The sequence below is a fragment of the Microtus oregoni genome, unplaced genomic scaffold (genome assembly GCF_018167655.1).
Source record: "Microtus oregoni isolate MIOR12 unplaced genomic scaffold, Mior012 000021F_ref0000039, whole genome shotgun sequence".
Lineage (NCBI taxonomy): Eukaryota > Metazoa > Chordata > Mammalia > Rodentia > Cricetidae > Microtus > Microtus oregoni.
In genome coordinates, this window is record NW_024543080.1 from 24,408,174 (window position 1) to 24,435,159 (window position 26,986).

Genomic DNA, 26,986 nt, shown 5'->3' on the forward strand with positions numbered 1-26,986 from the left:
TGATACTTTAAGTGTATCTAAACACTCAAAGGCATGTGTTAGTGAACTATTCAATAACACAACACACGTGTGTGTGTGTGTGTGTGTGTGTGTGTGTGTGTGAATTCATTCTGTGTGTGCATGAGTGCTGTTATATTTGATACCTTTTTGGTTTTCGTTATTGTGTTTTTGAGAGAGAGTGAGCAAGAGTGAAGTTTGGTGGTTTTTGAAAAGGCAAGATTTGGAAGGACTTGGAGAAGGGGGAAAAGAATGATCCAAATATATTGAGCATAATAAATGAAAGAAAATATTAGCCATTTAGCAAGAGACAACGAGGTGCTATAGAACTCTGAGGAAAAATAATTCTGTTCAATTCCTTGTTTAAATTTGACCTTTTGTAGAATCTATTTGAACAATTGCATACAAATTCACAAAATGTAGTTTCTTAAAACTGGCAGTGTGTGTGTCTGGGAGAAGCGTTGTGGTATTGATCAAGTCCCTATGTATTACTTACACACACACACACACACACACACACACACCAACTTAGTGTTGTTATGGAATTACTAAGTGTACAATGAATGACTCTCTGATTCTTTTGCCTTCTCTCTCTCCTTTTTGGCCTTCTGTTAGTTTGTTTTGCACAATTTCAATGTGTTAGGTTTTGTTCTTTATCTTCTCTTTTATATTTTATTGTACTATTACCCATGAAAACCTGTTTGTTCTCTAATGAGACAGAAATGGCATGGTTCTGAATGGAAAGGGAGGTGGGATATGATCTGGGGGGTTAGAGGGAGGGGAAGCTGTTTTCAATAATTGGGAAAAATGAATTCATGAAACTGAAATAATTGTCTTTTAAAATTTTATGTTTTAAATATAATAATTACTACTTTTTCAACTACTCTCCATATCATTTATGTATGCGGGCAGCAAAGTTAGGCAGCTATGGGGCTCTTCATATTACAGCACCTCTCCTGCTTCAGTAAAAACAGCTGTGTATGCTTTGGTTGTTATCCTTTGCTGTTCTTTAAGCCTCACTGAATTGATTATCTTTAATTTTATTTTGCTTTATGCAAGTGAGTTTTAGAATGGACCCATATCTGCTGCCCGTTCATTTGTCTGAGTCTTCATGGAGGGTTTACCACCGACTACAGAAAGGACGATCTTCTAGATTCCCAGATGGGTACAACCCCATTGCTCATTGCATAGTTTGGGTTTTAGAAATCTCCTTTCTAGGCAATGGTAGTGCTTGGGAAACACTTGCCCACTTTATGACTTCTGATTGGATTCTGAGAAACACAGAGTACCATAAAACTGTAACTTTAAAAATACAGTATTCGTCCATTTTCTAAAGATTTTCAAATACGTAAAATATAAGAACTCTGTGTCAAAAACTTTTAATGCCTTGTTAAAGCCTCACAATTTCATTAAATGATTAATACTAAAACAGACTCTAAACCTTCTATTTCCAATTTTCCTCTGTGAGTATTATTTATTCAACCCTTATATGCTCATCATTCAAAAATAGTACAAGTCCATAATAATTACCCAATAGTTATTGTAAGTAATATAATTTGTTATAATACAATGAATAATAATGTATCATTTGTTATATTATAAATAATTATAAATATAATCATGTGCAATTATATAATATATCATTTGTTAAAGTAGCAATAAAATTGAAGATGGACTATAATTCACAGAAGCTATGTGGTCTAAGCAAGTTTTCCAAATAAATTGGTGCTATATGTTGAACGTTATTCTATTTCACTCATGTATTATTATCAGTGACCCATTTTCCTAGCATTTAATGGAATTATGTATTATTTCATATTCACTATAATTACAAAATGAATTATGTGATTATATGCATCAATATATAATATGTGCATGTGTCATTTAGTGATATATATATATATATATATATATATATATATATATATATATCCAGTAAAATACAACTCTAATACTTAAATTTGCTATAATATTCTGGCAATAAAGAGGGAGTAAATCAGATAGTTGTGCCCCTTAAATGGTTGTTAAGTTCGTAAGTTCGTATATAGTTGACAATTGTATTATTACCTATGATTTTAAAAGTTAATATTTTAAATAATATTTTAAAAATTAATATTGACATTATTTAAGATCAAAAAGTTCATATAATTAAATATACAAATGATGTTAAAATAAGATCAAAACTTGTAGTCACAATATCTGAGGTTATTATTTTTCCTTTGAAAATACCTAATGGCGTCAACTCTGGTTTACTGTTCAAGTACACTTTTCCTTCGTCACTTAATATCTATTACTCATTCTTATTTTTGGAGAGTCAAGTTAGTATAATATCAAAAAATAGTACTAATGATAATGTAAATTATGAAATTCTTTATTTTTATAAGCTTAGTAGCAGTAGTAGTACTTTTTCTTGTGACGGTATAGTAGTTATCACTGAATTAGTCTCAAAGTGTTAAAGTATGAGTAACAATAGAAAAATGTGTATTGTATTTGTTACCCTGAGATTTTTTTCATATATACTCAATACAATAGACTGTAATGAGCCTGTCTTTTCCCAGAAAATATATAGGGAATACCTATATAAAATTTATGGCCCTGTCAGTGGATGTCACTTGAAATTATAACCTTTTGTTCAAACCATGGGAAGAAGGCAGATCAATACTCCTTCAAAGTTTAGAGAAATTCCTTAGGCAATTCATTAAACTGGTCTGGATTACACCGTGTTTTCTTGTAGATTAATGGGAGAGGTTTTCTCGTGTGTCAGAATCAGAACACACTGCCCTTTTTATGTGTGCTATCTATGGAGTTGCTCTATAATTCATCATCCAAACTAGGTCATCTTGTAAGTGAGAGGGAGGTGCTTGGAATTATTCTAGGGAAACAGTTCTACAAGAGTCTTGTCCTGAGAAAAGTTAAGAATATTCATCTTCTATGTGAACATTGGTCAGCAGCAGTTGCTTGATTTGCGTTGGGTGCATGCATGTTGCCATAGTGATAAACTAGACCCATCTCTTCATTTGCCTTTACTTAAATTGTTGCTTAAATTCCAGGTAAAAGCACTTATGATATGAAAAATAGTAATATAGCCATCAAAGTAGTTTTTATGTGTCAGAACATTGTATAGTGCTTTACAGGAAGAGCTTAGAAAGACATGATTCATATGACTCAAAAACTTTTGCTAGTAACTAGTCATAAGAACTGTAGAAACAGAAGCTTCAGAGTAAAATACAGTTGCCAAAATGAAACAAGAGATGTTTGACACATCTGAGTGAAAGGTATGGGAAAATTTAATGGGACGGGAAGCATAAAGGAGAGAGAAGCTGGAGAGGGAAGAGGAAGTTTAGGATGGAGGACTCAAGAGGACATTGCTCTGCTAAGAACCTTAGCAGAGGGAGGCATCAGGCAAGGGTGGCTACACTACGGCACCTTCACGTTCAATTATTGCCTGACAGCAGCTTTGATTGCAATGGTCTGCATAGTCTCAGGGCTGCTCCCAGGTGCCAGCAGCTGGATAGCCTGAAGAGCAGTGTTCCCAGGCCAGTGAGCTAACAGTCAATTTCAGGGCTGTCATGACAATTTGTTGACAGAAAAATGTTCTATCTCTCCCGCAAAAAAGGCTCCCTTTATTTATTTTTTAAGATTAGAAATTCAATTCAAACAGTTTTTGGTATAGACAGTGGAGTGATGGAGGAAGGTCATTGGCAGTTTATTTTTAGGTTAGGATGTCTACTATATTAACTCCTTCCTGTGTATTAATATTATAAATTATGTACTGGAAAACTGTATAATACTATTGAATAAAAAAGCTTCTATAGTTCTTCTGATGTAGAATATTAAGTATTTTTCTTATCTCTTTCTTCAAAAAAACATTTAGAATCATTTTACACATAAAGGATGATAGCAGCCAACTTTTTACTGTTATTTTTCCTATGATATTGTGATTATAATATCATATCAAATAGACTTGGTTAAGTAATGGTATGTAGAAAGATTTTTTCTTTTCCACCTGCCTGTTCCCAAATAACTGAAACATGGACTGAATATTAATTATAAATATTCGACTGACAGCTCAAGTTTGCTACTATCAAACCCTTCCATTCATATTTCTTATCTGCCCTCAGCCACATGATGGTACCTGCCTTCAGCACAGCATGTTCATTTGGTTCTCTGCTTCTCTCGAGACTCCTCAGACTCCATGTTTCTTATTCCCAGCATTCTCTTTGTCCCCAAATTTCTGCCTGTCTCTAGACCCATCAACTTTTTGTTAACAATGAAAGCAACATATTTTCACTACTAACCAAAGGAGTATTCCACAGCAATCCTGAAGATTGATTTTCAGACCTTATGCATGATAGAAAAGTGCTTGAGCTCTCAATTTGCTTTGCTATGTTTCTAGCCGTTTTTGCAAGTCATCTATAAACACTTATTGGTTAAATGTGCACAATGTATGATATGCATATTTCACTATTTATTAAAACATCCTGTTGTTTAAAATGTATGCCATTTTTAAATTAAGTAACCACTGTTGTGTTTGATGTTTTCCAATATCATTTGTTTCAATAGATCTGCCCCATTCTAGGAAATATTCACTACAACAGGAACATCCCATTATTTGTTTTTGCATTTCCAGAACTTCACACTTTTTAAATACATGGTAATTGCTCCATAAATGAATGAAAATTCCGTGCTGGACACAGTTCCTTAGAAAGCTTTTTTCACAGAGAAGATGTGATTCATTAATAGTCACACTTTCAAAAGTGTGATCTCTTAAGGTTATTATTTTACCTTCTTGGTACCAAAGGATGACTGAGGAGGCTTTATAAACTTATGTAGTCTAACAAGCTTCCCAATTGGATGCTATTTATGTTGTGCTCCTTCAAAGTAGCAAATCCACATCCCACCATTTGGATAAATCAGATGATTCATGGAATTATCATAAGGAACATGTTTACAGTTTATATGACTCTTTAGAAAAGAAAAAAAGCTATTTCTACTATTTATAGTGATGTCCTGTAAAACAAGCCCATTCTTATCTTTGAGCTAGAGATGTAAATGTGGTTTCCCCAGAATTAATGGAGATTAGATGACATGACATATGGTCAGAACCACCACCGGATATTTTGTAGGTTCAGTTCCTTAAAACCATTGATATTTGTTATGCCCAATTGGTGATAATAACGATTGAACCATCAGTTATAGTATACAATTGAGAAGTATCACATATCAAGACGCAAAGACTCCTTGAAGTTACAATTGCATGAATTTAAATTACTTGTAGACTTCTTTGAAAATGAATTCAAAAATATCTATAGTGTCAGTAAAGAAAAACGAATAATGAATATTTAGTTCCTATAAATGAATAGGTGTCTAAAATACACCAGTTTTGTAGTATTCTCCCTTCTTTTTGCAATATCTACATATCCAGTAGAGTGTAACAATTATGTTTCAAAACTGGTGTTTTTAATTATCCACATAATACCAATGTAATGTTAAAATAATTAACAAATATTCTGAAACTGATTTGAATAGCTTGAAGTAAAGTGTAAAGAAATTAGCACTAATGAAATTCCTTTCTGTGCTGAGATAAAATCAGAAAAGAAAACTCTAATATAACCAAGGTCAATTTTCTCTGCTTCCTGCAAGAGAAAATATAACTCCCTGTGAATGTGTGATTTTCTTTATCAAAATGTTGTTACCATACAAACTAGAGTGAACATCCCGTAGTTTATTGAGAAATTTGACTACAATCATGTTTCAATTGAAGACTGGACACTTGTATGTTCAATGGCTCTTCCATATCCAGCAAATAGCTCTTTCTATGAAGGAGGGATTGAGAGATGTAAGGAAGACTAAAACACAGCTTATTTACAATTCTCCAGTAAGTATAATTTGATATAATATTCTTCTAAGTTGGCTCACCAGCCGGGAACCCAAGAATTTCAGTGTTTGAGGTATCTCAGTTTACCTAAATATGTACTTGTTTATTTTAGAGAAAACAGTGAGAAAATGTTAAAGGAAATAATATAAAGTTCTATGAGAAGAAGCACTGAATATTTTATAAACAATTCAAGAAATAAAATATGTGAAAATCTAATAACTGCATTTGTATGGCACATTATCTTTGTACTCGTGATAGCTATTGGAGTCTTTGAAGTGCGGCCAAAAGCCTTCATCTTCATTTTAAAGTTTACCACAAAGAAAGCAGTATTTAATTGACTTTTTTTATAGATAACATATACTTCTTAGTTGTTTATTTTAATTTCAGTTTTTATTGGTTTTATTGAGCTATACATTTTTCTCTGCCCTGCTCCCTTCCTCGACCTTCCCCTTCAACCCTCTCCCATGGTCCCCATTTTCCCAATTTACTCAGGAAATTGTTGAGGGAGAGAGGGCCTGCCTTTTGTCCCAACCACCTAGCTAGCTTACATCTGAAATAACCACATATAAACTCTATTCATTTAAACACTGCCTGGCCTATTATCTCTAGCCTTCTATTGGCTAACTCTCACATCTTGATTTAACCCATTTTTATTAATTTGTATATATGAACATGATGTCATGGCTTACCGGAAAAGATCCAGCATGTCTGATTCCGGCAGCTCCATCACAGTTCTCTGTCTCTGCTTTCTTCTTTCAAAAATTCAGTGCTATCTTCTCTGCCTACCTAAGTTCTTCACTATCAAAAGGCCAAGGCAGTTTCTTTATTCAACCAATGAAAGCAACATATAGACAGAAGGATCTCCTACACCAGGAAATCTTGTCTTTTTTCTACTTCCCATGTAGATTATATTCATGTATGTCTCTCTTAGGTTCTTCATTGTAGTCTAGGTTCTCTAGGGTTGTTATTTGTAGGCTGTTTTTTTTTGTTTTATGTTTAAAACCCACTTATGAGTGAATACATATGATAATTGTCTTTCTGGGTCTTGGTTACCTCACTCAATATCATGTTTTCTATCTCCATTCATTTGCCTGCAGTTTTCAAGGTGTCATCATTTTTTTTTTCCCATAGTGTAGTACTCCATTGTGTAAAGTACCACATTTTCCTTATCCATTTTTGGTAGAAGGGCATTTAGGTTGCTTCCAGGTTCTGGATATGACAAACAATGCTGCTATAAACATAGTAACATCATCTTTTACAATAGCCACAAATAGCATAAAATATCTAGGAGTAGCTCTAACCAAGCAACTGGAAGACTTGTATGACAAGAACTTTAAATCTTTGAAGAAAGAAATTGAAGAAGACACCAGAAAGTGGAAATTTCTCCCATGCTCTTTGATAGGTAGAATTAATATAATAAAAATGGCAATCTTACCAAAAACAATCTACAGATTCAATCCAATGCCCATCAAACTCCCAGCAAAATTCTTCACAGACTTTGAGAGAATGGTACTCAACTTCATATGAAAAATCAAAAAATTCAGGATAGCCAAAACGATCTTGTACAATAAAAGAATTTCTGGAGGCATCACAATCCCTGACTTCAAACTCTACTACAGAGCTACAGTACTGAAAACAGCCTGGTATTGGCATAAAAATTGACAGGAAGACCAATGGAACCAAATAGAAGAGCCTGGATATTAATCCACACACCTTTGAACACTTGATTTAGACAAAGAAGAAAAAAATATTAAATAATATTTAACTGTCTTTACTGACCAGGGCAAGTGTGAGAATCTCAGAACCACCTGTGTTTTGTGTGTCAAACAATTAATTCCTCTGGGGCTATTCCAGGTCTATAATGCACAGAATACAGAGAATATGGCAGAAGTGTAATGTTGTGGCCTAGCAATTGCCTGTTACTCTACAAAGGATATTTCTTGATGTTGTGCAAAAAGTACATTTTATTCATTTGAATTTAATCATTTAAAAGAGATAAAATGAAAGGGCAAAGAGCTTACTCGGGTTGCCTGGTTACTTGTTGTGGCCTTGGTGAGAGAAACTGATGAGCATTTAAGGAAGTCAGCCTGAGGCAAGAGTAAATAACACATGTTCATTTGTTTCCTAAAATATGAAATAAAAGTCAAACAGACTTTCCTATAAATAAAATAGGAAAATGCATTTTTTTTAGCAACCTTTGTTATTTTACATATCAATCCCAGTTCTCTCTCCCTCTCCTCCTCTTGCTCCCTCAAATCAATTCCAAGTCCACTCCTCAGATAGGGTGAGGCCTCCCACGTGGAATCAACCAAGTTTGTCACATCACTTAAAGCAGGACTTGTTCCCTCATTCCTGTATCTAGGCTGAGCAAGATATCCATCCATAGGGAATGGGCTCTAAATAGCAGGTTCATGCACTAGGGATAAATACTGGTTCCATATCTGGTGGCCCCACAAACTGCCCAAGCCACACAACTGTAACCCACATTCCTAGGACCTGGTTTGGTCCTAGGGAGGTTCCTGAGCTCTCCGCCTAGAGTCAGATCTCACTAGCTCAGGTTAGCTGTTTTTGTGGGTATCTCTATTATAGTTTTGACCACTTTGCTCATATTACCACTCCTCCCTCTCTACAACTGGACTCCAGGAGCTCACCCCAATGCTTATCTGGGGATCTCTGCATCTGCTTCTGTTAGTTACTGCATAAGGTTCTATGATGACAATTAAGGTAGTCATTAATCTGTTTACAGGGGGAAGGATTAGTAAAGGCACCCTCTCCACTATAGCTTAGATTCTTAGCAAAGGTCATATTTGTAGATTTCTGGGTATTTCTCTGGCCAGGTTTCTTGCTGACACAATTATGGCTCCCTCTATCAAGATATCTCTTTCTTTGTTCTCCTTCTCTTTACTTCCCCCAACTCAAAGTTACAAATCACTCATGGTCTCCTTCCCCGTCTCCTGTCCCCACTCCCTTTACATGTTCATACCACACTCCCCAATTTACTCTGAAGATTTTGTGTATTTCCCTTTCCCATGGGGTATCGATTTATGTCTCTCTTAGGGTCCCCCTTGTTTCCTGGCTTCCCTGGGGTTATGTATTGTAGTCTTGTTATCCTTTGCTTTATATCTAATCTCTACTTATAAGCGAGTTCACACAGTGTTTGTCTTTATGGGTCCGGATTACGTTACTTGGGATTTTTTTTCTAGTTCCATCTATTTGCCTGCAAAATTCAAGATGTCTTTTTTTTTAACTGCTGACTCCATAGTGTAAATGTACATTTTCTTTATCCATTCTTTGGTTGAGGGGCATCTAGGTTGTTTCTAAGTTCTGGCTATTATAAATAAGTAATAATTGTACTTATTTGTACATAGAACATAATTGAGCAAATTTTTTTTGTTTGTTTTGGTATGATTGAACATCCTTTGTGTATACTCCCAAGAGTGGAATTGCTGAGTCTTGAGGCAGATTAATTCCCAGTTGTCTGAGAAATCACCATACCGATTTCCAAAGTGATTGTGCAAGTTTGCACTCACACCAGCAATGGAGAAGTATTCTCTTTATACCACATCCTCTCCAGCATAAGCTGTCATTAGTGGATTTGATCCTAGCCATTCTGACAGGTGTAAGATAGTATCTCAGAGTTGTTTTGGTTTGCATTTTCTTGATAGATAAGGATGTTGAGCAATTCCTTAAGTGCCTTTCAACTATTTGAGATTCCTTTGTTGAGAGCTCTCTGTTTAGCTCTGTACAGAAACTTTAGATATGTAAAGATATCATGAAATATCTGTGACTTTCAAACTTAGGCTACTTGATTATTATAGTTCAAGTGTGTCTTTCCCATGCCACTCTCATTCTTGGACTGAACAGATGGAGTGAGGTTAAATGTGACTAATCACCTGCATGGTAAATTAATATGATATTAGACTTTCTGCTTGGCAATGATAAATATTTTTCAAAACCATTTAAAGAGTCAAATATGAGTTTAAGAGGCCAAGGTTTGTATAATCCTCTTGCAGAAAGGATGGCCAAGTCAGAAGCCAGTGGGCTGATAAGTGTTTTTCCATAGAGAAGAATGGACATTGATAAGAATGAAAAAACCCAAGTCATTATATGCTCAACATATCAGAATTATTGAGGAGATAAGCTAAGAAATAAAGTTCTTTTAAATTAAGCTTTGATTTATTGTATTATTCATCTCTTTGTACTGTAAAAAATAGCTGATACAATCAATATATGTGATAAAAAAATTGTATTTTAATCTATTCTGTGTTTCTATCTATAGATGTAAGCAAATATACATATGGGTACAATATAGCATGAAGAAAAGAGAAAACAAAAAGTTAAATGTAAGGGGATGAGTAAGGACTGAATGTAGTAATAATAAGCATGAGTTAGAAGAAAAGATATACAGTCAGCTTTTTTTTTCAAATTCTAATTCTGTCTTGGAGTTTTTAGTTTTGATTTTGGTGGTGGATAAATGAATAAAATATGTATGTTGCTGAAAGGGTAAAATTTAACGTGAAGCTGCACAGCCTCTGTTCTCAGTGATGGTTCACACTATATAAATTCATTGAGTTGTATTGACTTTAAGTCTTGTTAACTACGAAGTGTGATGTTTACTTATTTGCAAAGTTTTATAATATACTTTATAAAATTAAATAGAAACAATAAGAATCAATAAATGAGTTTAAAAGAATAAAGCTGGGAAGGAAACATTAAAATATTACCTAGACTGTTGTAGTTGTGTCCCCAGTTTTGTGGGTAAGGAGACTTATGTTTATCTGGTTTCCTTCATTATTCAGTGTCTTACTTAGAAACTAAATTCTTAATATTTAGATGTCAGGTTCTCTGCATTCCCTTAACATATATTAATAAGGCACTGTCCCTTTATTGATCTCACAATCAGAAAATCCTCAATATTTGCTTTAGCATGCTTATTAATTTTTGATTTTGATGTATTTATTTTATCGGCTAATAAATTTTAAAGCATTATATATGATCATACTACTATATGTTAGAATAATTCTGAAATAAATTATATAGTTTAATTGAGAAGATTTTGATGGAACTTTTACTATATAATGTTCTCTTTGAATCATTTAGTGTTGATAAAGCGGATGATGAAGATGATGAAGATTTAACCATGAATAAAACATGGGTTTTGGCACCAAAAATTCATGAAGGAGATATCACACAAATTCTCAATTCATTACTTCAAGGTTATGATAACAAACTTCGTCCAGACATAGGAGGTAAGTCTGATGTTATCATCTAGGATTTTGATGACTTCCCTGGTGCAATTTTAGTCCTTTTCGAATATCCAAGGCAAGCTACAGATTGTTATAGTTGAGGGTACTTAACTGCAGTGGCCAGGGTCTTCGAAGAATTCACAATGAGAGAAGAAACAGAAAACTAGCCCCTTTAGTGTAGTGGTTCATCAATTGGTGATATAAAAGGTGTTAGCAGAGAGTTTTGATGAAACTGTTTGGAGAAAAAGAAGTTCCTGAAAGTAACTGTGTTGACAAAAATGAAAGGTTCCAATTTCGTGACAGTGGAAGACATTTAATTAGCATATAACTATAAGTAGTGAAGGCAAAGTTAGTGGAGGCAATCGACTTTGTTTCAGATTGTATGTCTAAGTCTATTGCAAATGTGGATACATTTGACAGTACAATTAACTGATAAATTTCTCTGAGTGACTTTAAAACAAAACCAAATAAGCAAAGAAAAATAAAATTTTAATAGAGAATTTAAGATTACTAGCAACAATGAAATCTTTACATATTTAAATTTCCAGGGGATAAGATATTTAATGTTGTAAATTATTTTTCCTTAAATAATTATGGTAAGAAACGTTATCTTTTTCTTTTTGTTTGTTTATTTACTTGGTTTTGTTTGGTTTGACTTTTTTCTATTATATTTCCTATCGGGGCACTGCAGGGGTGAGCAGAGGGCATAGAGGAACTGACAGCTAAGTGGAATTACGATGAATGATGTAAAATTACCAGAGATTCAATAAAATAATTTATGTTAAACATGAACAAAATTGCTATGAAAATAAAAAAGAAATGTTGTTAAATATAATTAGATATGTTTGAAGTTTTATGAATAGTAATCGTATTTCCCTAAAATAAGTACTTAGCTTATATTTTAAAAAATCAATTTTGTATATTTACTCACAATTGATTAAACTTCATTATTTAATGTGAGATAATTCTGCATTTATGTTAGTAATATAAAAATGTAATTTGTTTACAATAATGAATACTTTACTTGTTTAATTTCATTCCAAGTGCCCTGGCAGGACAAAAGCACAAAGTTCAATTGTTTTGGATTGTTTCTGATTATCAGAAGCCAACTTCCATTTCATTACTATTGAGGAATGATGATGCTTATGAGAAATTGTTAAGACCCTCCTCTGCTTGTTACTTTCTGTTCATATAGAGCAAGGGTTATTTTTTTCACTGAAACTTCATATGCTTTATAATATAGAACATGCATAGTTTGTCCATATTTTTATGGTCTTTCCTCTAGAAATAAGATTCAATCATTTATTAAATTTAAATGGATTTAATATTTTATTAAAAGTATATGCGTTTTTGAGTGTGTATTTGATTTTTTTTCCTGGAACACAATTAGGATAGTCCAGATGGAGGAAGGACAGTGTTGGAGAGCAATGAAAGAAATATCTTGATTGAGGGATCATTATGGGGCTAACAAGAAACCTGGCACTAGAGAAATTCCTAGGAATCTACAAGGATGATACCAGCTAAGATCCTAAGCAATAGAGGAAAAGTTGCCGGAACTGGCCTTGTCCTGTAGTCAGATTGATGAATATCTTAAATGTCACCATAGAACCTTCATCCAGCACCTTATGGAAACAGAGGCAGGGAAATCCAGTGCAGCACTGGGCTGAGTTCCCAAAGTTCAGTTGAAAAGTTGGAAGAGTGAGAATATGAGCAAAGAGGTCAAGAATATAATGGGGATGCCCATTGTAACAGTTTACCTGAACTAATGGGAGCTCACCAACTCTAGCCAGACAGGGAAAGAACCAGCATAGAAACAAACTAGATCCTTTGAATGTAGATGACAGTTGCATGGCTGGAGTAGACTGTAGGGCCACTGGCAGTGGCACCAGAATTTATTCCTACTACTTGTACTGATTTTTGGGAACCCATTCCCTTTAGGTGGATACCTTGCTCAGTCTAGATACAACAGGGAGAGCCTTGGACCTTCCACAAAGCAATGCGCCTTATCCTCCTTGAAGAGTGAATGAGGGTTGGCATGTTGGGGGAGAAGGTGGAGGGAATGGGAGAAGGAGAGAATGAAAAAACTGGGTTTGGTATGTAAAATAAAAAAGATAGTTTGTTTCCTTTTTAAAAAATTAAAAGTTAAAAGAAGAAATAGTATATTACATATTAGGATGAAGATGGCCGTATGTCACCCAAAGAAATAAAATTAAATAATCCCCCCCATAAAAAACAAATCAGAAGCTATAATATATATGCAAAGACCTGTAATGATTTTTTTTAAAAAAAAAACACCCCTAATTAATATTATCAGAGAAAAAAAATCCCTCAAAATATGCCTTTGCCTTTGTTTTGTGTTGGTCATCAAGCAACAGATTTGTGGCCTTTTCTTAAGGGTTTGTTTTCCTAATGAGACTTTTCTAGAGAAAACAAATTTTTAGGTTGCAAGCTGCTAGCAGTGAGGGATAGCTTCTGGGTTATAGAAGAGCCTGTGTCCCGTCCTCATTTCAGGTCTAAGACCCCATTTGGTCCAGACCCCTGTTGGCCCTGCACATGCTGCCATAGTCTCTCTGAGTTTATATTTTTGCTAACTCTGTTGTGTCTAGAAGACCTTGATATTTCAGTGTACTCCATTTACTCTAGGTTTACATTCTTCCCACCTCCTCTTCTGCAGAGTTCTCTGAGCCCTGAGAGAATGGATTTGATGGAGATAGCCCATTCATGAGTCCAGTTGGGAGCAAAGAGGGTACAGTGGAACGATTGGAGGGAGTAAAGGGAAAATAGAAAATTATATAATTATACCTTAATTTAAAGAGAGAAAGAGCACTAACCACTTGAGTGTCCTTGAGTCTGAATTTACCTACGGGTTTTGTTACAGTCCTGTAATGCCTCCGCAATATATAACAATATAATATATAATATATAACAGCAATATAACAGCCTACAGTACCTCCACAATGATGTTGTCCCTTTTCAATCCACTGCATCAGGAGGTTGTGGTACTGTTCTATTCTAGTTCAACTTATCACTTGTGATAGTAATGATTTTAATATGCATAATTACTTAGCCTTTCAAGTTCGTCCCTTTCGGATTAATATTTTTAAAGGTATACTGTAAAACTATACAAAAGTTTTCCATCACACCCCTCCATTATTTTAGAATCATCAGTGAGTCACACCTATGACATTTAAAACTGCTCTAACTTTCAAATAGATTCAATAATGTCATTATTCATCCTACACATATTGACTAAAATACTACCATAAGGTACAGTGGAGCTTTCTCTTGCAATTGCTTACCTATTATTACTAGCATCATCAAAGGCCATGAGCAGTTATTTTGTTTTACATTTCATAGTCCATTATTGTCATTATTTATTGTATTGTACAATGTGAAACATTTAGTCACAGGAGCTTCTTATAATTTGTTCCCTTCATATGGGTATGTGTTCCTACTGTTTTAGAAGCTCATGGTTTCTTTTCTCACATCAGACATTCTAGCTCATCCTGACCCGGAACTAGAATTAGCTAATCCTCCAAGGACATTGAGTTCTTTTGTAGTTTTATTTATTTTTGGAATGACATTTAGAATTCAAGATCTAAGCCCCAGGTGTATTCATCACTATACAGTTTAATTCAGTTTTTAAAAATCTCTTCAGCTGACTAGAGTAAAAAATGGTGTATTTTCTACACACATATAGGCATTAATACTCATGGGTTTTTTTCTTTTATACATGTACTATGAGACATGACTTTGTACTGTAGATTTGACTCAAATACAAACATCACAGTATTCATTCTAACCTTCAATTCATTCTTTTTACAACTTACATTTTCAGCAATAATAACTTGATTTTCATGTCACTACAATATAGTCTCAGGTTTGGCAAATCCTCATAAAGTCATATAATTTTAGAACTTAATTTATTTCTATGCACAATATATATCTTTAAAAACAAATTTCCCAATGAATAAAAAAGTCGGACACAATTTTATGCTTTTATTTTTAAATACAATTGTATTTTGAATAATATTCCTGGATTTGGTATAAATTCTGAATCTAGCTGTAACAGGAGGCCCGCTTGATTGTCTCGGCTGCCTGGCTAACTTATCTCCGAAATAACCACACAGAAATTGTATTAATTAAAACACTGCTTGGCCCATTAGCTCTACCTTCTTTTTGGAAAAGTCTTACATCTTAATTTAATCCATTTTTATTAATCTGTGTATTGCCACATGTCAGTGGCTTACAGGCAAAGCATGTCTATCACTGGCAGCAGGTCCATAACATGAGTCCCTTGACTCTGTTTTCTTCCTCCCAGCACACCATCTAGTTTTCCCTGCCTACCTAAGTTTTGTTCTCCCCTATCAGGCTAAGCCAGTTCTGTTAGCTTACAGAAAACAATATTTTCAAATTAGTTTTCATTTTATTATAATATTTTAGTGTTTTCTGCACTATTAAAGTTTAAATATTTATCATTTAGTAGTCCTTTCTAATGTTTTTGAAATTTTCTGAGTCATTCCTTATATAGACTTTCCATACATTGTTTATGAATTGATAGCCTTTTCTGTTGACTTGTTCTTTACGTGTAGAACATACAGATGCAAAAGCTTGGGTTCACCCTTTCTCTGCTGATTTTCTTCTTGGTTGGGTATTTTGTCTGTGGGACTCTTGGCTTGTTTCTTTTAAAAAGTGGGATAAAAATTCAATGCTTATTTTAAGTTTTTCTTTCTGGAGATTACTGAAATTAACAAAAATAAATTTTAAAAGAATAACATTGCTATCAAATGCCCAAGAATGATTCAGTTTGGTTAACCTCTCTCCCAAACACTTAATAATTTATTTAAAGAGTAATGAATTGTTCTTTTAATGCCAGGAAGAATTATTTTTTATTTCACATGGCTCCATTATTATTTCTAATCTGATGTATTGATTTCTTCATCAATTCTATTATAGATAAGTTAATAACAATTACCTGCCATATATTTATATTGTATTTAGTTTTTTAGTGACTACAGTCTATTATTAATTTTTTTTCTGTATTCACTATTGGTCATGTGTGATTCCATTTTTGTGTCTATTTCACATAGTTCTCCAGCCAGGTTCTGTTTCTTGGTTTAAAGGACAGGAATTGCAGCCCAGGGTTACTGCCTGAATTTCTGATTCAGAGTGGTTATCATATTCCAAAGGCTTGTTAAATATAAGCAGCTACTCTGAGTATTTTCCTCTGAGATTTCAACTGTGTATTGTCTGTAAGCATTTTTCCATAGTTTGATTAGGGTGGTTCTTAATTTTTTTGCAATATTTCTTTTGTTTAATTATTTTGTGCTTTGTAGATATTTTCCATAGCTTCATAGTTTCACTCCATTGATGTTCTTACATGCTCACTTACAAAGTTTTAATGGATTTAGTAGGTGTAATGGTGATGTTTCTTTTGTGTTAGAAGAGGATTCAATGGCATTCAAATTATTGGATTCTGTTTCTTATAGAAACACATAATTCTTGTTTGGTTCTTTTTCCATATGTTTTTAAAGCATATTTCTATTTTCATTTTTGATAATGGACTTTGTCCAGAAACACCTTGTTTAGTCTTGGATTTCTTTCCTCTTACTATTTGTTCTAGCCTCAGAGCACAGTTTTAAGTACCTTCAGATGGATGGTACACAGGTTCCATTTAATGGGATTTTCACATCAGTCTTAAGCTTGTTACTGATTCCCATCTCTCACAAACTTGATTACACTCTGTGGACAAAAACAAAAGTCTTACACAGAGTGAGACTGTTCTGGAGGTATTTCTAACAGAATTTGTCCTCATTCCTTGTCTCACTTCTTTCTTCTTTATCTCTCTTTCTGTCTTTTCCTGGAAACATGTTTTGGAATTTGAACATAGATCCTTTATGTTTTCTCTGTACTATTTGTTGCTTTTTGCTAGTCTACTGTTTTTCTGAAAATGATGTAACCTGAGACAGATAATACACATTTTTTTAATCAATGCTTTGGCCACATTGAGATTATTCCTCTTTTCTTTTTGGAAGCATGGTAAATTAATGATTTTTGATTAATCTTAATAAATTAGCGGTGTTTTAGAAAATTTTATCATTGGATTTTTTTTCTACTGAGCAAAAATTCTTTAATTTTCTAGTCTTAAGATATGTGTTCAGAACCAGCTTTCTTGGAAGCACAGAAAGTAACTGAAGTTTTCCTGAATTATCATAATTATTTCACAACTGTTCATATTAGGTTTGTAGTGTCATATGTACAACTTTGGGATGTCAGATGCTTGGAGAATTTTCACTCAGAATGCTGAATCCCATTTCATGCTCTTTCCCTGATTACAGAGAAATCCTAGCTCTCTCAACAGACTTACCCCTATTTTCTCTTCACATTTGTAAGATAGTACAAGATGTGATATGGACCTGAAGCTTTCTTTGTTGAAAGATGAGAAATCACTAATTCAAAGTCTTTGATAATACATGGATTCTTCAATAATTCCTTACTGTGATTACTGACTTGACTGTGCTTTCATTTTATAACATTCATTTCCCTAGATTTTCTTTTATCTCTGCATTATTTTGTGAACTTACATCCAAAGTATTTTGAGATTTTCATATACAAGTATATGAGGGCATCAACATAGATTTGTATTTAGTTTAATTTCATGCACATACTGTATAACAATCAGAACTATAATGGTAATACTAATATATTGATATTGATTACTGAGACTGCTTTTCCAATTATTTCAGTCATATGTTTACAGGTTAAGGTTCTGGGGAAATAGTAACTAAAATGTCTCAGCCAACTCTATGGTCTCATTGTCTTAAAGACTATTTTGATAAAAAAAGTCTGTAAAACTTTCTTCCAAATATTATTATTTGATTTAAATGAACTGACTTAATCAACAAAAATGCACAGAAAGATGCATACAGATTACAGAAGGACTATATTAACACAAACTATATATTCAAAACATTTATTTAAAAAAGATATGTACTTTGCTGAAACAATCTGAGAGAATCTGGACAATAGAGTCCAAGAATACAAGATTAGAGTCTACTGTAGAGAAAATACCTCACTAATGCTTCTTTTTAAATATAATTTGTGCTCTACTTTCCCTCCTGTGTATGATTAAGTTATCCCAAACCTCTGTTCTTTCTGTATATTCACTCCTTCGGGGGTGTCTTTTATAGTCTTGGTGTATGTTTATAGGATATTTAGTCCCAATGTGAGCTGAACAAGGCATGCCAAAGTGGATGGAGAAAGGCCCACAAGGCCTCAGCCCTATACACTGCACTGTAGAAAACTGAGGAAAGGCTGGAGAGTGAGAGGTAGTCTTTCACATCCCTGAAAACACACACACAGGAGAGGTCTACTGATAACATCATATTTAGGAATGCATATGTATATACACATGCATGCTTGCATGTAATAACAATTAGTGAAAAAAGAAGTCATGAGTTTGATGAAGAGTGCTGGGAATCAGAGAGGTTGGAGTGAGGTGAGGAAAGGAAGAAATGCTGTTAATATATTATAATTCCCCAAATAAAATTAGAAAGTTAAAATTTTTAGCAGCACAGAAAAGAATATTTAAAACCATGGCTCAGAAGAAACCTTAAAACACTTATGCAGCCTTCTCTAAAATCTTCTCTATAAAAGAAAGGTAGTTTTTTTTTTGTCAGTGCTTGGGTTTCTTATTTATTGTGGGATTGTGGCATAGAAATATTTGATATCTCTGTGTATTGATGAATTGAACATTATCTCTTCTGACTGTTAAAAATCATTTAATGATCCCAGATGGCATTCCCTCTAAATTGCACTTCAATGGATTGGGCTGGAATATTTTTTCCTTTCAAATTTCTTAGAAATGCTGCAGTTATTTGACTCTGGACAAATAGCATGATGGCAGGAAAAAGTATTTTCAACTTTTAAAGACTTTTAATTTTGAATAATTATCATTATAAACAATCTTCATAATATAAGTCAATCACAGAGGCAATGAGTCACTGTGACAGTTTTATGGTTACTTTTTCGTTAATTCTGTACTTTGTATGTTATAATAATTAAGCTTGTCTTCCAAATTAGCTTGAAATATTTTCTTTAATTTCACATTAATATTTCCTCATCTTCTATAGGGTTATTGATTAAAAGATCTGATTAATGCCAGCAGACACGAGTTACCATATTTAGATTTAGAAAATAGATTCATAGTTAGAAAAGATACATTTTATGATTGTTAATTGAATATTTTGTCAGCACTATAAAGCAAGGAGGTTAAGGAGAAAATTGCCCATTTTCTTTAAACAAACATGGAGAGTATTTTCTTATTAGTAATTGCTATCAGGGTTTTCTGTCCTGCCCAGTTCCCACAATCATTGAGTCCCAACGAAATCACACAGAGGTCTACATTAACTATAAACTGATTGGCCCATTAGTTCATGTCTTTTTTTAACTCTTATAACTTGTATCATTATTCTTATCTGTGTTAGCCACCTAGCTTAGTACTTTTTTCAGCAAGGCAATCACATCTTGTTTTTTCTATGGCTGGGCTAAGACTGTGGAGGAATGGGTTTCCTTCTTCCCAGAATTCTATTCTCCTTTACCTCTACTTCCTGTCTGGTTGTCCTGCCTATACTTCCTGCCTGGCTAAAATGCTCTGGCTCTTCTCTCCTTTACCTCTACTTCCTGTCTGGTTGTCCTGCCTATACTTCCTGCCTGGCTAAAATGCTCTGTCTCCTGGAAGAGCCAGAGATCATGCTAGCAGCATAACCCAGGAAGCTGGCATTTTAAAACTGTGCAGCTTTTTTCCTGCTGTGGCTCCTGAGTCAGGAAAATCTGTCTTAAAGGAACTATGGGATACTGCCAGCAAACAGCAAAAAGCTGTGTTAAACCCTCTCTCTCTCTCTCTCTCTCTCTCTCTCTCTCTCTCTCTCTCTTTTCTTCTAGAATTTCTTTTTCAAGTCCTCTCAGGTTTTACATAGATTTAGTTAACCACATTGGAGGCATCAATTTTTGGAGCAGGGAGAAGGACTCTTGTTTGTCCCAGCCACCTGAAATAACCACACAGAAACTGTATTAATTAAAATACTACTTGGCCATTAGCTCTAACTTCTTATTGGCTATCTCTTACATATTATTTAAACACATCTCCATTACTGGAGATTCTAACCGGCATCCATCTTCAGAAGAGGATTCATGGGTTCTTTGACACTGCCCTTCCTCCCAGCATTCAGTTCTGTTTTCTCTGCCTACCTAAGTTTTAAGACCAAGGCAGTTTTTTTATTCATTAACCAATGAAAGCAACACACAAACAGAAGGAACTCCTACACCACATAATAATTTTTATCTTGGTATTATTTTCTTAAAAAATATTGCACATTTTATTCAAATTTTCTTTTCTTATACAATAAACTATTGGTTTACATATTAATAAAACACTAATATAAGAATTAGAATATCTTTATCAACAGCAATTCTTTTATCTTGAGCTAATGTTGTTACTTCCCTTGTTGGATCCACAGTGGCCTTGATTGTGGTCAGTAGTTCTCCCAGTAACAGAATGCCATGTAGCCTGTGCCCTAACACCAGAATTAATATTTGCATAACAAACACAGCTTCATGTTATAAGAGGCTCGAAAATATTGATATTATGGAGTCAAGGTAATGTTGGATGAGGACGCTGTTTTGTTCCCGGCTGCAGGGCTAGCTTAGCCCAGAAATAATCACACAGAAACTGTATTACTTAAAACACTGCTTTGCCCATTATCTCTAGCTTCTTATTGGCTAACTCTTATATCTTAATTTAACCCATTTCTATTAATCTGTATATCACCATGAGGTTGTGGCCTACCAGCAAAGTTTCAGCATGTCTATCTTCAGCAGCAGATCCATGCATCTCCCTTACTCTGCCTTTTTCCTCCCAGCAATCAGCTTAGCTTTCCCTGCTTACCTAAGTTCTGCCTTGCTATAGGTCCAAAGAAGTTTATTTATTCATTAATGGTAATCACAGCACACAGAGGGGAATCCCACATCAGGGTAACTCTTAATATATGGAAGTCCTACACTTTACTACAACAAACATGTCTTGCAAAATAAATACCCACTAGTTCTTTGTTTCTACTGTAGGCAGAATCCAGTGCTAAGTGTTTTTCATTAAATGTAGAAATCAAATATTTGTTGATTTATGAGTATAAATAAAAAATCTGATTATGAAAGAGTGTGTGTTTAGATCAGTTGTAATTGCTTAGAAATGGCAATAAATATACGTACAAATTCAAATAAGGAACCTGTTATATTGTTGTTAATTGGCTTCATAAAAATTATCCTTTAAATCCTGGCTGTAATTTGCTTAATTATCTATTTATTGCCTCCAGTAAATAGTTCACAGAAATAAATGACAATTAAAGGCACTCATCTCAGAAGTCATCACTCTCATATAAATTTCCTCTTAATCACCTGACCTATTTTTATTTAAGACAACTGCTTGAGGCTAGCAAGTTAATTTAACCTTCCTGTGTTTTGTCAGTCTGAAAGCCCAACTTTCTTTTAAACTAATTCAAAATGACTTATTTATATTTCTTGTTAATAAATGTATGTACCGTTTAATAATTTTTTGTCTGAAGAAACACATAAATAAATCTATGTAGACAATGAATGGTTCTCCAAGTGCTGATGCTAATCATTGCAGGGTATTCAAAAAATAAACATCATGGTTTGTGAGCACTGATTTTCAAAATTACTACTAAATTCCACTGAATATTTTGTAGCTTGAGGGCGTTGCCACATAGACGAGTAAAATTGAGAAAATATTGAGACTGACAGATTTGGCCCTCTGTAGCAAGAAAGGTAACCAGTGAAGACTCACACAGCCTTTTAATATTGGTGAGGAATATGAGAGGTCAGAAAGGGAAAGTGTTCAAAGCTTACAATGGTAGAAAAGTGAACCAAACAAACATGGCTCACATAAACATCTACCACAAGGAGACTTTTCTTTATCAAGTTCTCTGGAAGACATGAAGTGTAGTAATGGGGCGGCGGGGCTGCGTTCCCAGCACCCCGGCTGCCTGCTCGGCTAGCTTATGCTCCGAAATAACAACACACAAACTGTATTCATTTAAACACTGCTTGGCCCATTCTCTTCTAGGCTAATTCTCACATATTAATTTAGCCCATTTCTAATCATCTGTGTGTAGCACCCCAAGGTGCGCTTACCGGGAAGATTCTAGCCTATGTCCATCCTGGGTCGGAGCTTCATCCCGGGAGCAGGGCATGGCGTCTCTCTCAGGCGTCTGCTAGCGAGAGGAGAGCTGTGAGTCTGAGCTCACTTCCTCTTCCTCCCAGCGTTCTGTTCTGTTTACTCCTCCCACCTATCCTCTAACCAATAAAATGGGCCAACGCAGTTCCTTTATTAGCCAATGACCTTCCTCCATCAATGAAGGATCTTCTTGCAATTCTTGTTCTGTAGTGTCTACTTTGTGAATACTTTGTTTCTCAACTAGAAGCTATTGAAATAAAGACTAAATTATCCTCTACATGTTATAATTTGGATTTTACGAATAGTGTTTAACATACTATGTAGAGCTATTTTTCATTGCAAAAAAGAACATTGCAATTATTCTGGTAAATCTCATTAAAGGGAAGTTTAAAAAGGAGCAAAGAACCACAGTCACCATCAGATATGAGACTGTAGTGAATGAGCTTTAATTATAAATTATATCACTTTGTAACCATTTAAAATGCTGACCATTTAGGTGCATTTTTGATAGGATATGCAAAGATTAGATATACCATCTGAAGGTACATGAGAAAGCCCTAATGACAACATACAAATCAAAGTAGATGAGACAATGGAAATATCTATGTGGTTGTCAGTAAAATTCAACTATCAACAAGATAAATGAATATTGTTACCAAAACAGAAAGGATGGAGGAATAAATAAATATTTAAAAGATCCCCATGTGAGTCAGTCTGGAAGCAGTGTGTTACAGACTTTGTCTCCTTTGATACCCATTCTATAGGTTTCAGTGTTTGTCATAACTGGCTCTCAGTAGACCCTTACTATTTATCTTCTCAACTCTGTATTCAGGGACTTCACAGTGTACATTTAAACTAGTTATTGAGGAATGATTCACCATTTAATTTGCATCTTGGAATAGTTAACCGTTTAGAAATCAGCAAAAGTTAGAAATCAAGGCCTTTTCCCTTACTTTCTGAGAGTAAGGCTGTTGTGCACTCACCGTCAAACTCTTTATTAGCTTTAAATAATAATAATAATATTATATACAAAATATATTCTAACTCTAAAGGCCTAGAGCAAGGAAAACTATGTTAAAAATTTTACTGAATTTAAAGTCTTTTATATAGTTGGGCAGTTTTCAAAGGTTCATAATATCTTTAGATTGTACCCATGAAATATTTAGTTAACTCATTAATTTATATTTATATAACTTATTTCAAATTAAATTTTTATGATTTTGTAAGAGGATTTTTTGTTACAATTCATAATAGATATATTATGATTGAAATAGTAAAATGTGATTCACTACTAAATTTAAGGTCTCTTTAGAACAATCCTGTATAACATAAAGCATTCTGTGTTACTTTGCAGTGAGGCCCACAGTAATTGAAACTGATGTTTATGTAAACAGCATTGGACCAGTTGACCCAATAAACATGGTGAGTATAGCCTGTTACAATACAGATTCCTGAGTGTGTGCCTTCTAGAATAAGGAAGTGTGTGATTTAAGATAGTTTATCATGAAGCATTTTTTTTAAGATTGCAATTATTATTGTACTGGTTAGTTTGCCAATTTGACACAAAGCAAGATCATCTGAGCAGAGAGGACCTTCATTGAGATAAACTGACTCTATCAGATTGACCGTATGCAAGTATGTAGGGAATTTTCTTAATTAATGATCAATGTTGGGGGACCAAACCCACTTCCCACTTTGGGCAATGCCACATCTAGGCAGGTGTTCCTGGGTTGTACAAGGAGTAGGATGAGCAAGCTATGGAGAACAAGGTAGTAGCCAGAAATCTTCCATGATCAAGGATCAAATTTCTTCAACAAAGGTTTTACGCTTTCTAAGTTACAGATGCGACTTTTCTCAATGATGGACTGTGACCTGTGAGAAAATAAACACATTCTTTATCAAGCTGAATTTGTTTGTGTGGTCTTTATTACCACAATAGAAAACATACTAGGAAAACTGTGTCAAGCATTGGCCAGTGGAACTAAAACACTCTTTATGGAAGAACTAGTAGTTTCTTATTGCAATGGATTGCATTTATAGTGCATAAATAATTACCATTAGTTCTATCAAAAGTCAATCTCTGAAGAAATCTGAGAGAAGAAAAATTAGGAAGCTCAATGGAAAAGGATTCTGAGATTGAAAAGGCATAGTACGAAAAAAACAAATAAAAGGGACATAGTTTATGCCTTCAATATTGATTAAAGTTATTAATTAAGAATAAATACATTTAGAATTAATTAAGAATAAATTAAATAATATTTAATTAAGAATAACTTTTTAAGGCCATAGGGAAGCTACAATAACCCCATGCACATGTACACACAGACTCATTTCCACAATTGTTTTTTTATATGTAGTGCTTTCTTGGGTTAGAATATAGAGCCCCAAACAGGCTAGTCAAGTCATCTACAAATGAACTATGTGCCTAGCTCATTAATCTCATCATATCTGGAGAACTAGCATGATATGGTTAAGTTTGCCTGCTTGTCTTCCTCATAATAGTACTACACCATACTCGGTTTAGCTTATTCCTGGCTCAGCAGTTAAGCACACTGATTGCTTCTCCAGAAGAGTCCTGTATTTGATTCCCATCACCCATATGAAAACTTATAACCAAAGCCCGTGATATCTGACACCTTCTTTTAGGGGAACTGCACACAAATAATGCATGGACATATATGCAGGAAAGACATACATGCATACAAATAAGTATCAAGCAGTTCTTCTGAGTATGGTGCCACTAACTTCCACAGCTGTCTGCACTGATGACCACAATGCCAAGCATTTGGATGGTACCATAACTGATATATTAGTCACCTTAAGGCAAGTGAGTATAAACAGGATTTTGTTAAAAAGATTTGAGATGATAATGGGGGCTACATTGGACTGACCTAGAAAATGATCTTAATTATGGGCTAACGCTCAGGTGAAAGACAGGGTTACAACTAGGTCTTTGTCAAGAATTATCTTAACCTCTTTCTTTTTAAAAGCTAATTAAATGGAAGTGCTATTGAACCTGACACTAAATATGCTGAGAAAAAAAGGAAAATCATAGTTATAAAAAGGGACTGATAAGAAGCCTGTGTAGAAGATAATTTTAACTAAGGAATTTAGGACAAACAAAACTCACATTTCATAAAATGAACAAAATTGTTTTGCTGTGAGTGTAGTAGAGTAATAATAGGATGGGAGCGCAATTCAACAGACAAAGGGTAGCTTCACATTTTTCTCACTAATTGCCCATACAATTGCAGTGAGAACAAAATTTTCATGTAACTGTTTTTTGGACCAGATATTTTCTTTGTTACAAAAATGTTTTCTTTCTTTTGGAAGATGTCTACATCAAGGAACACATTATAAGAAGTAAAACTTAATTTCATAATTGGATACAGATTTCTTCCCCTTGTTTCATTTATGAATTTGTAGTATCATATCTCTATAAAATGGGGTATTATATTAACTTCATGAATGGATCAGTCAATTAATAGATAATTTCCTTAATTATTGTTTTGAGAACTTACATTAAAATGAATACAGAATATATTAAGGAAGGTTGAAATAAACTAAATACTGTGAAGAAGCATTATTGTTTGCTTACATTATAATCAAAATGCTTGAATATAAGTAGAAATGCAGATATACACAGATCTGAAGGCTAGATAATGTCAAATGATATTATTTGAATGGAAAAAAATTCTGCCTAGTGAATTTTCAGTCTTTGGGAAGCAGGTATGATTTTGCTTTGTTGACACCCATAGCCCAGTAATTACATTCTGACTGGTGGATAAAAACCATCAAGTGTTAAAGTTATTCCTGCAGCAAAGTCAATAGAAGGTAAGTATCGAGAAAGCTGAAGAGCTCATGTACAACCATAGGGGACTAAGCAGAAGATTAGCTAGTGTAAACACCTTCAATTGACAATTACAAACATACACTGGATATGAGTTCCTCAGTGGGAACACTGGAAATGAAAGACAGGGAGAAGCAACCTTTAAAAACTTGTTTGGAGGGAGAAAACATGCCTCATTTGCTGAACATAATCCCTGCTATCCTAGTCACAAGAGTGGCTTTTCACGTAGACACAAAATACAGTTTCTGTAACTGTATAGATCCTTCTTACTAGAATTCTAGTAAGTCTCAAATTCTCAAAGTCATTTGAGAATTGACAGAGGGGTGAGGAAGAGGAATCCAGATGTGAAGTTGGTAATTCAGAGATCATTTGGAGACTCAGTGGAACTGTACTTCAAAACAACAAACTGCCAGAGTAGACTACATGGCAAACAGCACAAACAGGCTTGGGTCAATTTAGTAAATAAAGTGAAAATATATTTGTCAGTATATAAGTAATTAACAAGCACAATCATTTTTAAATTAATATCAAAAGCAAAGGAAACCCAGGAAAACTTTAAACAAATGTACTCGTAGAGCAGCAAAGTCAGAAGCACAGTTCAAAATGGAGCGGAGGTAGAGGGTGGCCCTCTGCAAGCGCAAGGAAGAGAATTTGCTTTGTTTTGATTTTCAAAGTTTAGTAGAATGGGAAATTGTCAAAAATGTGTGTGGGGTGTGTGTGTGTGTGTGTGTGTGTGTGTGAGAGAGAGAGAGAGAGAGAGAGAG

General features: G+C 34.2%; 1 protein-coding gene across 1 annotated transcript in view; it reads left to right on the forward strand.

Annotated features, from left to right (window-relative positions):
• Positions 1-26,986, forward strand: part of Gabrg1 (gamma-aminobutyric acid type A receptor subunit gamma1) — a 71,846-nt gene that overhangs the window by 19,262 nt on the left and 25,598 nt on the right. The window contains exons 2-3 of the mRNA XM_041671351.1: positions 10,976-11,124; positions 23,727-23,794. Coding sequence (XP_041527285.1) covers positions 10,976-11,124; positions 23,727-23,794 — 217 coding nt within the window. The remainder of the gene's footprint in view (positions 1-10,975; positions 11,125-23,726; positions 23,795-26,986) is intronic.